At 53.4% G+C, this 13,909-nt stretch overlaps 1 protein-coding gene and 1 non-coding gene across 2 annotated transcripts; both read left to right on the top strand.

Moving 5' to 3' along the window:
- Nucleotides 1-2,507: 2,507 nt before the first annotated feature.
- BXZ73DRAFT_t250 lies at nucleotides 2,508-2,608 on the top strand. The gene has a single exon. It is a non-coding gene; the product is annotated as a tRNA-Ser (tRNA).
- A 9,076-nt stretch (nucleotides 2,609-11,684) lies between these two features.
- On the top strand, nucleotides 11,685-13,395 carry BXZ73DRAFT_62159 (DnaJ-domain-containing protein; the record flags this gene model as incomplete). The annotated part of the gene is made up of 7 exons (XM_048021731.1): nucleotides 11,685-11,796; nucleotides 11,849-12,302; nucleotides 12,351-12,603; nucleotides 12,657-12,740; nucleotides 12,796-13,057; nucleotides 13,116-13,192; nucleotides 13,243-13,395. Coding segments are annotated over 7 exons (1,395 nt in total), but the record flags the coding sequence as incomplete, so codon positions are not given.
- Between the last annotated feature and the right edge of the window lie 514 nt (nucleotides 13,396-13,909).

Genomic DNA, 13,909 nt, shown 5'->3' with positions numbered 1-13,909 from the left:
CCACTCCCTCCTCAGCAGCTTCTTCCTCAACCAGCCCTTCAGTGAGCGAGAACAATGCTTCGTCGCGTCCACCCCCAGTTTACTCCGATGGATACAAGATTCCGGTGATCGTTTGTGGGGACTTCAACTCGATCCCCAACAGTGGCGTGTACGAGTTCCTGTCGAACGGTACTATTGCACCGGACCACGAGGATTTCATGTCCCACACCTACGGCAAGTACACCACCGAGGGTATCCGCCATCGCTTGGGGATGAAGAGTGCCTACGCCGCCACGGGCGAACCACCCTTCACCAACTTCACGACAAGTTTCTACGATCCCATCGACTACATCTGGTACTCGACCTCGCACCTTTCCGTCAACTCCGTCCTTGGGCCAGTCGATCCTGCATACATCGAGAAGCAAGTGGGCTTCCCCAATGCTCACTTCCCGTCAGAGTACGTCCCTTTACGATGTGTATTTAACGTTCACGCGCTCATGACTGTGCATTCGACAGTCATCTCGCGATTGTATCGGAGTTCCGCCTACGGCCACAGCGAGAGGTTGCCCCACCTACCGCTCGCCCGCCGCCGGTTTTCCCGGAGTCGTCGCGTGCTCACGCCTGAGCACTGGGACTCCCTCGGACACTCCATCCCCACACATGGCACTCCTATCCCACCTTTGTTTGCACATAGTGTGTTCTTGTAATTACACTACACTTCCTCCGCGCCCGGGCGAGACATCGCACGGTCGTAGCAGCAGTCCTTTCTTTTTACTCCCCCTTTCTCAGCCCCCCTGTACCCGACTTCACTGCGCGGTGTCTCGGTCGTGTTGTGCGACTTTACCCGGCTGTGAAGTTTTGTGCGTTGTGTCTCTCCGTGTGATCGTTTGTGTTATTCTTTATAATTTACGTGTCACTCCATCTCTCCGATTCGCACTCGCATCCCTCATCCCTCCTCATTCCTTGACCTACCCGGTGATTCCCAGCTCTCCTCATCTCGTCGTGTCCACTTGTCTCCCGTCTGCTTGCTTTCTCGTACTGGTACATACATACTCTGTCGCGTTGGACCCACTCTGCAAAACTGTAGCATGTGCGTGTACGGCTGTCGTCTTGTTCGATATAAAACTCTGTTCAAATCTCTCATTCACTTGGAGTGCCAGTCTTGCGTGCACACGTCCAAGGTCGTCGAGATTGATCGAAGTAAAAACGGCAGGTACTCGTTTCTGAGTCCAATCACGTTGCTCAGATCATGCGCGAATGATCTTCAAGATTTCGTCCACAGCAGACTGCACATCGCTGAAGTCCAACTTCTCGGCTGCAACGGCGTCGTCCATGTGCTTCTCTTGAGTGGTCCCCGAGAGGGGCGTGACCCCGTTCAGCTGTGCGATTCGGAAGAGCACTTGAGCGGGGGTGCACTTCTTGCTCGCAGCAATGGCTTGGACAGCCGCGCTCGAAAGGAGGCTCGGGGATCCTGAGAGCGTCCAGAATGACCTGAGTGCCAAGGTGTCAGCCCCCAACGGCTCGCGCAGGTAGGAACCAGCAGGCTCACTGATACTGGATCCCGCGCTCGACGCAGTACGCCCAGACGCCCGCGTCCCACCGGTTGCGCTCGAACCAGCGGTTCTGGACGATGTCCGGGCGGGCGCCGCCGTCGCGCTCGAGCGCGGCGAGGACCGCAGGCTCGTACGCGTTGCTCACGCCGATCGCGCGCACGACGCCCTCGGCGCGCAGCGCGACGAGCGCGCGCCACGCCGCGAGCGTGTCGGGGAGCGTGCGCAGAGGGGAGTGGAGGAGGACGCTGTCGAGGTAGGCGGTGTGAAGGTGCGCGAGCGAGGTCTGCACGGAGGCGCGGACTTGGCTCGCGACGTCGGCCGTGGGGTCGTAGGGGAGTGGTTGTGAGGTGTCTTGGCCGTCGATGGGAGTGTATCTATATGATGTGTTCTGTGAGCGGGTGAAAGGAGGGAGACAAGGGGGGTGGGCGGACTTGGTTTGGAGGAAGAGGTCTTCGCGCTTGAACCCATGTTTCTCATAGAGGGTCTGGAGCGCGGCGCCGACCAAGTCTTCCCTAGACGGAATATGAGCAAGTGCGCATGAAGCGGCTATACAGAAGCAGAAACAGTCTCGCGCACCGGTAGTGCTTCGGTTGACAAGCTGCAGCAGCGCACAGTGGACACCGTTTAGCATTGCACAAGGCAGACCTCGGGACTGTAGGTGCACCATACCTGTATCTATCGCCCTGAAGCCGTGGAGCACCGCATTGACGACGAATGCCGTCGTGCGCTCCTTCTTCCTAGCATAGTGCGAGGGTTAGGCATAGACGATTCAAAGACGACAGTAGAGTCTACGGCCTACCAGGCAGTACCATAGACGATCTTCGCAACGACAGCCATCGCTTGGACTAGAACTTCAAGTCATGAGTGAGCGTTGAGTGAGTCGGAGCATTATTATAGTATATGGTATTGGTACATCTGACAACAGCAGTAAAATGTATACTGATACATGGTTAAACGTAACTGGTATTTTGGTATGACACTATGGCCGAGTGGTTAAGGCGACAGATTCGAATGCGTTCGACTACTTGACTATCTGTTTCCCTCTGGGAGCGCAGGTTCAAATCCTGCTGGTGTCGTTTTGGCAGCCTTACCATTCAGCTCTCTAGCCAGCGCTTGGGTGTTGTTCTCTCTTTGCCGTGCCATCGATGGCATTCCGCACGATACTAACTCGGCTTTTCCTAGCCCGCGATGGGCTCTCGCGACCCCGAATCTTTACATGATCGCACTGGATGGCACGTCTTGATCTTCTGGCGGACAGACCCGGATGCTGCTGTTGTTTTTTGTCGGTGTGTTTGCCCTTCGCTCTTTTGTCTCCCCTAACTTCTTCCGGCAGGTGAAGGTACCCAGGGTCTTGACTCCGTTGTTATATTCATTCCCTTTTGTTTCACGGCGTGGAACTGTCCGCGAACAACAATGTGCTTGTCGTCAAGTAACCGGCAGACCAGCTTCGAGACTCGCTCGCTTATTTGCTGAACAAGGGCTTCGGCTGCTTTCCTGTACAAGGTGCCCCCGTGGAGTCGAGAGCCGTTGACCAAGAAGGTACGTAACATGAGGCTATAAGGCCTTGGGATTTCTTTGTTTCATACTCAGCACTCCTCCTCGGTTTCCGGCTACGAGCCCCTGTCTCCACCACAAACACTATGTATCACGGCTCCAACTACTCCCCGGCGCAGGCGCCTCTTAATTGCTTTGGATGCGGGTTTGGTACACAACCGGGCACCCTTTCCCGCACCTTTAATGCCCTCTTCCGGCAAAGTCATGCACAAGAAGCGGACTATCGCGCCCAGCTCCACGAAGGGGACGCCCATCTCGATGCAGCTCAGGCCCTTTTGAACTCATATATGCGAACCGTTCGGCGTGACGTCCGTCTTCATATGTATCAAAGCATCGAAAGGTAAGCTCCCCGGGTTTGATTGTGCATGCGAGCTAATGCTTGTCAACAGGCTACGCGCCAACCGCCGTGCTCTCGATGCGTTCGCGGTGTACAGAGACTCGCGACGTGCTCAAGCTGATGCGCTCTCCCGGGCAATTGCGTATCGTCGAGGCGCCTTTGACCTCCACGCTGTCGCAATCGTGAGTATCCTTATGGGCGCTGCGAAGCGGCAACATGTTTGCTGATGTTTTCGGACAGGGGTTGCGTCCCACCATGCTGACACCCACGACGACTCTAACGTCAATGCGCACAAGTAGTACCCAGACAGGGGCATCACGGAGCCATACTTCGACCAGAAGCAGAAGCTCATCGTACGCCCCTAGTTCCCATCTACCTACGCACCAAGAGGAGCCCCTGGAAATAAGTACGCCAACCACTGCCTTCGGCTCGTAGCCAGACCTCATTGTGTTCCTTTCTAGTTCACATTTGCGCTGGACCAATCCCAGGCTCTCCCAGACCACTCACGGACTCTCCTGGACGAATGCCGTATTCTTCCGCTACCCATGCACCGTCTGGCTTCAGCGGTTCATACCCACCGGTCCTCAACTCTCCGGGAACCAACGTTCTCGGTATCCACAATGGCGGTGCGTGCATCCCCATCTGTTCCAATATAAAAAACATCTCTCAACTACGTACAGATTGTGCAAGACTGGATTTGCCTCCGATTAAGCAGCTACCGAGTGAGTGCTTCTACAATTCTCACTTAAGCATTCCTGCTTAAACCCGTTTCTCTCCAGCACCCAAAGGCTCTCAATCCACCCAATATACCACTGCGTCCGAAGGCTCTTCTAGATGTGCTGCCCCAACCGCGCTCAAGCGGAGCAGTATCCAAACCACCACAAGCGTATCCACTTCCGGTTCATGGCACACGGCATCTACCGGCCGTTCGAGTCGTTCTCGTTCCAGCTCCCACTACTCGTCTCCACAGCATCTTGGCCACCTCCAGCCTGAGATGCGCTCTCACACCCAGCAACCAGTCACGGTGATGCCCCGTGGCTACCACACGTCACGCCGTGGATCGAGGGAAGACCCTCATGCGCGCCACCCCGCTGGTTCAAGGAACCACTACTAGTAGCACGCAGTGATGGTAGTCCGTCGCGCCATCCAAGAGTCTAAAGACTTTGGACGGCAGACACAACATACCTTCATACATTCGACGACCTCTTCACGATTCTACGTTTTGGTGATACGCAGGGCACTGCGATGACAAAGCATGTGACGACCGAGAGCAATGGAAGGCTTCGAGTCTGAGCTGTACGATTATACGCTATAGACGATAAGTACGAAAGCAACGATGTATCACGTATCGACGAATAATTTAATGCCTCCCGTTTCCTATCACGTCCGCCGGAGCATGCGCCGGAACCACGACATCGCATCCTCTGCTAGGTCGCCTGTCCACTCACGTGCCTCGTCGACGAGGCTGTCGAAGCGTTGCTCGCCCCATGGAGAGCTCGTGTCGTGCGCTAGAGTAAATCGGAGGACGTCCTTGACCGTCACAAGCCCAGCGAGCTCGCCGTGGTTCTCTACTAGAATGACACGAGGCCTACAACAGAAGTGTAAGCGAGAATAAGACAGGGAGAAGGGAGAAGGTCTCACCCCATGCGTTTAAACAGCTGCATGACGACCTCAAGGGGGAGCTGAGGAGAAACCGTGAGAGGTGTCTGGCGACAAATGTCAGCTTTCGGGTGCAGCAAAAATCATATCTTTCAATCTCACCTGGTTGACCCACGGCCATAGCTTCAACACATCAGGTGTAGCGGTAGTCTCCATGATCTCCATCGAGATGTCTTCGTCTATTCCCAGAGCAGGACCTGCGGCCACGCCTGCCATTTCGACCTCTTCACGGTCTTCGTGGTCGGTTTCGAACGAGACAGGCGTCGACAGATGAGCTTTTTGTGCATGTTTTGCTTTGTCTGTCGATATGGTCAGTGCACGAGCGCCGAAGTGTAGAAACATGGACATACCAAAGACGTATCGTAAGTCGGTCCGGTCAATGAAACCGAGGAACGTGTTCTTTCCGTCCGCCGAGACAACGGGGAAGCCTTTCACGTCCGTCCTGGCAATAAAGTCCTCTGGAGAACGGTGAGCCTTGAAGTCATAGGCAGAGAGACAGCTGCTAACCGATTTCCTTGACGGACAACCCAGAGACGGGCAATGTCTTCAGATCGGTCCTCATGACCCGCGAGACTATAATATGGCAGAGATTAGTATATACCGAGGACAATTCCATCAATTTGTTGGGTGTACCGGGGACATTGTATGCGTGATCGTCCTTATCTAGGAACGGGTAACCGTTGATTCGTATCATCTCGTCGGCGATGCCTCTAGTGCCAAGTAAGTCTCCAACTGCTTTCGTAACCAGCAGGACGATCTGGATCCTCCGTTACGCGAAGTTGAATGATTGCATAACGGGGACAGCTCACCATGGTAGGCAAAATGTATGTAAGAGCACCCGTGAGCTCGAACATGATCACCACGACGGTGACAGTGAGTCTCATGATACCACTGAAACCGCAAGCCCTTAGCCCTTATTTATGAAACGTATGCTCGGAGCCTACCTGAGCGCAGCGGCAGCCCCCAAGAAGGCATATGTTCCCGGGGTAATACACGGTACATCTGGCGTACAGACCGCAAATATACCAGACTTAGGGTACGCTCTATTAGAAGTATCGTCGGAATGGCTTCCAAAGGCAAAACAGCTGAGAACGCACTGGTTGAGTGATTTCACCATAATGCCGACCATGCGTCCGAAGGTGGCACCGATCGCCATCGAAGGCACGAATATACCAGCGGGGACTTTGCAACCATACGAGATGACAACTAGGCCCATGCGAAACACGGTGGCAAGGAACAGCGAGTTCACCATCGGCCACTGGTACGCAGACCTGAAGGTCCGTTAGACGACGATGCGACAATCAAACAGCTTACTTACTGGCATAGGTGATCGTAGTCACTCGCTCCGTCGCACTCTCGGAAGAGTATTGCCAAGCTCTCTGTCATGTCAATCCTAAGGAAATGGTTGAACCAGCCTATCATGGCCGTAATAGTCGCCAGTGTGACGGCTTCCGCGATAGCATGCTTGGCCAGGTAGCGTTTGCGAAATGCCGCGACCTTGACATTGAGTCTAATGGCGAAGGCTCCGTACAGACCCTGCGATGTAGTGTCAGAGAACAATTTCGACGTGCGTCACGAAACTTGAAGAAAAAACACGTACACCGAAGATACCAAGGATGATGAAGAACATGATTTCGAAAAAATGCCAATCTCGATCATACGTGACTTGGAACAACACTAGCTTTCCACTGCGGTATGGGTTCATGGCCTGGTGAAGGGAATGAGGTTCAGACATGTTCACGCCAAGCGAAGAAGCTTACCGAGAGGGTGACTGTGGCCACCAATGCGCAGAAGAAACTTCTCCACATAGTTTTGATGCTGAAAACACTGCTCATTTCCTGCGAGCTCGTTAGATGACAGATTTCCCAAAAGTTATGATACTCGCCTCAATGGAAAACATCACACCTCCGATGGGGGAACCGAAAGCAACGGCAACTCCAGCCGCGCTGGATGCGGTCAAAATCTCCCGCATCTTCGCTGCATAATCGTCAGTGAATGACTAGCATGCATTGACAGATACATACATTGACTCCCAGAGAAACCTTTGAACAGCCCTGCAATCACATTGCCGATACAGCATGCGAAATGGACTGACGGTCCTTCCTTTCCGACTGAAAGGCCCGAGGCAATGACGAGAGGCTGCGCATTATTAGCGTGAGTTATGAGATGCACTAACGGAGTACGTACCAAAGTGACGCTCTTGATAAAGAACGTCGAAAATCCAAGGAATCCCTTCATGACGAAACCTCCAATGATGCATTTAATTTCTGAGATCCCCGACCCAGCCGCATACTTGGCCAGTGACTTGACTAGATGCGCTGCAATGAACGAGAACGCGGCCTGACAGCCGTAATGTCTCAGAATACAGGACGAAGCATACGAGTGGATAGGTAAAGACGTACCGCGAATAGGACATAGATGGCCCATCGGGCGGGCATAACGTCGCTCCACGAATGCCATGCCTTGCAAGCCTCGTCGTCGTCGCCCTCAATTTCCCAGCAACAAAACTGCTGGTTGAGCCACCAGCCGTCAGAGCAATAGCCCATCTTAATGTCCGACAGCCATTCGGTCACGATGGAGATAACTGCCGCGTTAACACCGATGGCTATGCCTGAGGTGAAAAGATACACGACGTCCTTTCAGCATATCGCACATTGTGACGGGGAGGAGGAGGTCTGGGACAGACTAGAGGGGGACTCGAAGTGACGGGGAGTGGACTCACCGACCAGGCTGACGACAAACCAACTCTGTCCGGCGTGTGCAAACTGGCGTACTAACGACCACAGCCACGACAATGTGATCTCCCCTCGCGGTCCGCGATACGTAGTGTGCTGATTCCGGGCTGCTCGCAGTCGCCTATTGCGTTCAATAATGGAGTCCTGGATCCAGTCTGAACGGTAGACGGTGAGCATGCACGCATACGCAGCGCCGAGAATATTTACCTATAGTCGTAAAGTCTTCATATCTCCTGTATAATGACACTTGTGAAGCCGTTTCTTATTTCCGGATGGTGAACATACTCGACATGCTCGAAATCCTCGTCGGAGCCATTCCGGTCAAGAGCGTGGAGTGACGGGCGACGTTCGCGAGACATGAGAACGTAACCGAAGCATATATCTCGCCCACGTCCACAGGGCAGGAAGCGGTTCCGCGAAAGAATGGGGATGGGGGAGAAGCACGCGGAACAGCAGGAACGCGTTGAAGCCCTGTCCTGAGTCGGCGGAGTTGCTGCGCGACTGGCGCCAAGTACCCCGAGTTATTCGGACTCCCGATCCTCTGCCACGCTTCCGGCCCGAATATACAAAAGTCAGTGGCTCTCACAGAACATCTTCTAAATCGAACAAGACGTTGGAAAATTATACACATCATAACAAGTAAACCATAGGTAGAAATCATATCGCTCATATCCTCCGACCCCACAGTCCGAGTCCAGCTATGTCGGCTCGTCTCTGCAAACGGGGTTTCAGACACGGTATGCCTCAAGACCGATGCTGAACACACCTTCTGCGACTGTTTTGGACGCGAATAAACAGCCAGTCCACAGCAGCACGCACTCCCGTACTGAGGTCCGGTGTCAGTGTCGGAGATTCTGGTAGAAATCATGAAGGATGCTCACCCTTCAATAGCAGACGCCCCCATGACATCTAAGCTGGCCATCCGCTCTGCCCGTTGCTGTGAATCAACGTCCTCCCCATAGCCTCTCCTTGCACTGTCAAGCTTCCTTCGGTGCCATTCCTCGTAGTCGTTCCGAATCTCCTCCACCGAGAGGCTTTGGGGACTATCTTGCTTGTTGGCAACCAGGAGTAATGGGACTCCGAGAATTTGAGGTGCAGACAACACTGAGTCTTATGTTCCTTCGTTGATATCAGTAGGTCAACAACAGATTTGAAGGCTATAACATACCGAACACCTCCCAGCCTTCGCTCAGTCGTTCTCGGTCTTCAGCATCTATGACAAAGACGACGGCATGACAGTCGTCATAGTACCGATGCCATATGGCCCTTATACCCCGCTGGCCACCAAGATCCCAAAACTTCAAGATGGTGGACGGAAGAGATATCTTGCCCACTGGGTGATGATTGGCGACTACGAGCGAGAGGAAGACGACCTCACGTACTGTTCTGTCCAACTGTAGGGGCAATCTTGTCCGGAGACAGTCCGGGGACATCGTTGTATATCGTCTTGATTTTTTCCAGCAAAGTCTGCACAACGCTCAGTGGTCAAAACGCGTAGCAGCACGGAGTGTGACGAACTGTCTTTCCTGCCCCATCTAGCCCGATGATGATAACCGAGAACTCCTCCTTCCTGAGAAATTAGCGCCATTAAAACGAAGGTCTTGGTATTGTGTACCTCGTCATGTATTCGTGAAAGCCTTTGAGGAGGTGGTACATGTTGGGCCGTCCAGCCTGGTCAGAGAAGGTGTTGTGGGGAGAAGGGATGGCGGGCCGGGGGCGCTCGTCCATGACGCGGACTGGCAGAGCAAACAGGGGCACACACGGAAGTGCCTGTGTTGGTCGTCACAGTAGACTGCGAGCATTGCATACCCTCACTTGCCCGCCACCATGGGTTTGTACTCGTCCTACTTCTCATATGGCTTCCCCTCCTTCCTTGTTCTAGTCATCGCCCTCTACTTGCTTTTTACTGGTTCGTCATGCGCAACTTGCAGACTCGCCGAAACCCTGCTAAACTAGTAGCGGTATAGGATCCGGAGAGGCCTTCAATGTTGGTCAGTTCCTCGAAGAGACAAGTCCCTATGCATGGGCATCGACTGGCATTGGGTTGTGCATCGGATTGAGCGTTCTGGGCGCCGGATGGTACGTCGTGATAATATGATCCTGTCTTCGGTATCCAGTGTTCAACCGCCCATTGCAGGGGTATCTTTATCACAGGTGCCTCTATTCTGGGTGGAGGTGTGAGAGCACCTCGCATCAGGACCAAGAACCTCATCAGGTACGTACTGTTTCGTGCGTTTTCTGTGCACCTCCTCACAACACCCAGCATTATCTTTTGCGAGGTCGTTGCCATTTACGGTGTCGTATGTGTCTCTGCCGCATTCGTGCACACTGTACTTACCCCTCTACTACAAGATTATTGGCATTGTTTACTCGGCACGCATCACTCCTGTCGCTGACGCTCTTTTGTACACGCGCGAGAACTACTTCACCGGTATGTGACAGTATTTGCCTTTGGTACGCTCCGCAGTTCACTAAATGTGTTAACCAGGGTATGCGCTTTTCTGGGGAGGGCTTACCGTCGGCGTCTGCAACTTGCTTTGCGGCATTTCTGTCGGCATTGCCGGATCGACTGCCGCTTTGGCGGATGCTGCCGACCCCGACCTGTTCGTCAAGATACTCATTGTAGAAGTCTTCGGAAGTATCATGGGTCTCTTCGGTCTCATTGGTACGTTTCCTTAGCTGTCTTGTGCACCACTGGACTAACTATTCCATAGTTGGTCTTCTAATGATTGGCCAAGCAAATGAGTTCACAGCGGCCGCTGCGGTAGTCTCGCCTTACGTACGCTGAAGTCGGTAATGTTTATCTACGCACTGTCAGTAATACCCTCGCACGCGACGCCTTTGTGCAATTTGGAATGATTATCGCTATATTCGTTGCAGTGCCTGTTGCGATTGTCACGCTGGGGCGACCATTTTCTGGAAGTTCAAATACCAGGTGCAGATTTTCTAGTATGGGTTTCTATGGGCGATAGATCTAGAAAGCCTTACCAGGACTTTTCTCGGCTTCGATGTGCCTCTAGAAAGATGGCCTCCCCTGCGTGTGGGAGCGCTGCAAACGTGGGTGATAGGAATGTCAGTCTCATTTCCGCCAACGAAGGTTCATGCAGCTGCGGTAAGAAGCCACCTAATCCTGAGGTAGTCCTAGGCCACTTACCTTCTCCCCGCTAGACAACCCCCCTCGCTCTCTGTTCGATGCACTGTTCAAAATGTGGAATCAGCAAGTGACCAGATCTCTAACAACCGTGGTCACATTCTAATCTCCTGGTTAGATGGGCATTTCGCCTTCAGCTGCAGTTACCGGTGTAGGGTGTGCTTTCTCTGCCACCGCCCGGGGCATGTGGCAGGAGCTTGCCCACTGCGGAGCCAAGCAGATGATTCATGCGGAGACTGTGGAGAGAAAGGGCATGCACGGTGCAATAAGCCAAAAAATCAGCGCAAGGTGAGTGAGTGTGCCCTAGCAGAATACGCGTATCTTGACAGGTGACTGTTTTACAGGTGGTATTGTGTGCCCGTTGTTGGAATAAGGACCACGGCGTGTGGTCTTGCCCGACCGTGTGCAGTGGCAAGCAGATGAAGACCAAGATTGAATGTTCTATTTGCGAAGGAGAAGGTCATGCGTTTTGGCATTGTCTCCAGATGCCCTGCAAGGTCCGTCCACCGGTCTTCTGTCGCGTCCGAATGATGAACTAGCCTCTAGTCTTGTGGTCTGTTCAATCATGACGCCAGACACTGTGTTCGCGGCGGGAAGAAAGGAGGGTTCAAGAAGAGTCCCAAGCGCGGTGAGTTCGTTCTGAAGTGGAACGTGATTGGAGAGGCTGAGGCCCTTGTCAATTCCGCGATTCAACCCTTTGAACAGCAGCCTTCTCCACCCGCGGTTCTTCAAAAAGGCACGATGAGGCCCACGCACTGTATATTGCCGCCCTGGACGCGCCCGAGGACGCGCCAGATGTCGCGATTTCCCTGCTCAACGACGCCATTGGTTCGTGTTCGCATGCTGTGGGACCAGTTGAATTCTGATTGGGGACGCGCAGGTATTGATCCAACAAAGCCCATTTATTACTTGACGCGGGCGACTGCCCTCATTGAAGATGTTCAATTATTCGCAGCACTTCGAGATTTTGATATTGCTTCGTCCATGAACACTTTCGAGGGCACGGCCACGATATTCCTCCAGATCGCACGATGCCGTTTGGTCCTGGGATTCCCTTCGATAGCGTTGATAGCTGCTCAAAACGCGCGCGCCCTCGACCCCTTCAATCTGCGAGCTACAGAGCTTCTGGGGCGAATACGAACTCTCGAGTCCCAGATGGCCAAGTACGGGCGAGCAACATCTGAGAAACAGTGGCACGTGGCGCGGTCGGCATGCGACGCATGTTTGGAGATATTTGCGAAAGAGGACAGCGACGCACCACCGGAGATCCAGTGCTGGGGCATAGACCTGCTCATCGTTGAGCGCAAGTGGGATGACGCCCTTAAAGTTGCTGAGTGAGTGTGATTGACATTCATTCCGCATGATGCGTCTGACTTCTTTAGAGCCTCCCTGCGGAGCTCGCCGAGCTCTGTCGAAGCAATGGTTCTCCGCGCACTAGCCCTGTTCTTGCAGATGCGCCTCGGCGAGGCGCTTACGCAACTCATCGACGCTTTGAGATTTGATCCAGACAATGGGGCAGCCAAAGCGCTTCGTTTACGCGTGAAGACCACGTCAAGTTTCAACGAAGCGGGTCACGCTGCCTCCCGAAGAGAGTGCTGGTCTGAGGCAATAGAATCGTGGGGCAAGGCTCTGCAGGTGCGTTCCACCTCAGCAATATACCGATCTGTTTGATTCTAGCCGTCATGAAGTTCGTAGGAGATGACACGAGAGAGGGACGTGGAGGTATATTCCGTCCGACTCTCTTACTAGAACGTGCAACTGCCTACCTCAAGGTAATTGTCTGTGGTATCTCTTAGAGAACCCCGTCAACTCACGAAGTTCGTTTAGATGCAACAGTACTCGTTTGGCCTCAAGGACGTTAATCAGTCCCTTGAGCTCCGCCCGTCTCATTATCAGGCGCTGCTGTGTCGTGCCCGCATCCATGTGTGCCTGGAACTCTACAACTCCGCGGTCGAGGACTTCCAATCCGCCCTTGAAGCTGGAAAATCGTCGATGCCACCATACGAGAGGAAGCAAGTGGAAGCCGAGTTGCTCGACGCACGCACGGCGCATCAACGTGAGGCGGACCAAGATCATTACACGGTTTTGGGTACGTACCGTTGCCGAAATATAAATCTATACCTAACCGTCATGTGCCTCCCGCTTAGGATTATCCGAAGACTGTTCGCCCAATGACGTCAAAAAAGCCTTCCGGAAGTTGTCGCTCCTGCATCACCCCGACAAGGTTCGTTGGTTACATCTGTGACGGGAATATTGACTGAGATGACGTCGTAGGGAGGGTCTGAGGATAAGTTCAAGATCATCAACAACGCATATGGGGTTCTTTCGGATATTGACGAGAGAGCGAAATACGACTTAGAGCGCCGGGGTTGTCGATTCCAACCTTCGTTTGGAGGAGGATTCTATGACTATGATGGCTGGTATTAGCTATTAGTCGTACTACCTGTCTCGAGTTCAACAAATCTGACGATCAGCCACGTGTTGTGCCATGATTCGAAATCTCAATGATTCATCTACGCACGGAGGGCAACGCTGCACAGTTACTATGAGGACGCTAAACCTGGCATTACCGTTTGTATTGTAGCACAGGGAATACGTGTGCATGATTTGTATTTTAATTTATATATATAGATGCGGGTAACGCAAACAGCATGCTGCACAAATGACTGATTATCGTAAGACATGCGTATTGTGCCGAGCGTGCATTCAAAGGAGGTCTGGTGCCTTTCCCATAGAATATGCCTTCAGACACTCAACAAGCGGGACATGCACCATCGCCGCCGCACGCAGGTTGCTATCGCACGCCTGCGGAATAGGAGGATACGTCTGCCGCGGCCGAATCAGCCTCGTGTCCCCTCCCATCTCCGACGAACGACGAACGACAAAAAACACACTCACGAGGGTGAAGCTGCGCGCGAGCGCGACGTCTGCGGAGAGCTGC

The sequence above is a fragment of the Epithele typhae genome, assembly GCF_022376455.1.
Source record: "Epithele typhae strain CBS 203.58 chromosome Unknown BXZ73scaffold_518, whole genome shotgun sequence".
Taxonomy (NCBI): domain Eukaryota; kingdom Fungi; phylum Basidiomycota; class Agaricomycetes; order Polyporales; family Epitheliaceae; genus Epithele; species Epithele typhae.
This window is presented reverse-complemented; position numbering and strand designations above follow the sequence as displayed.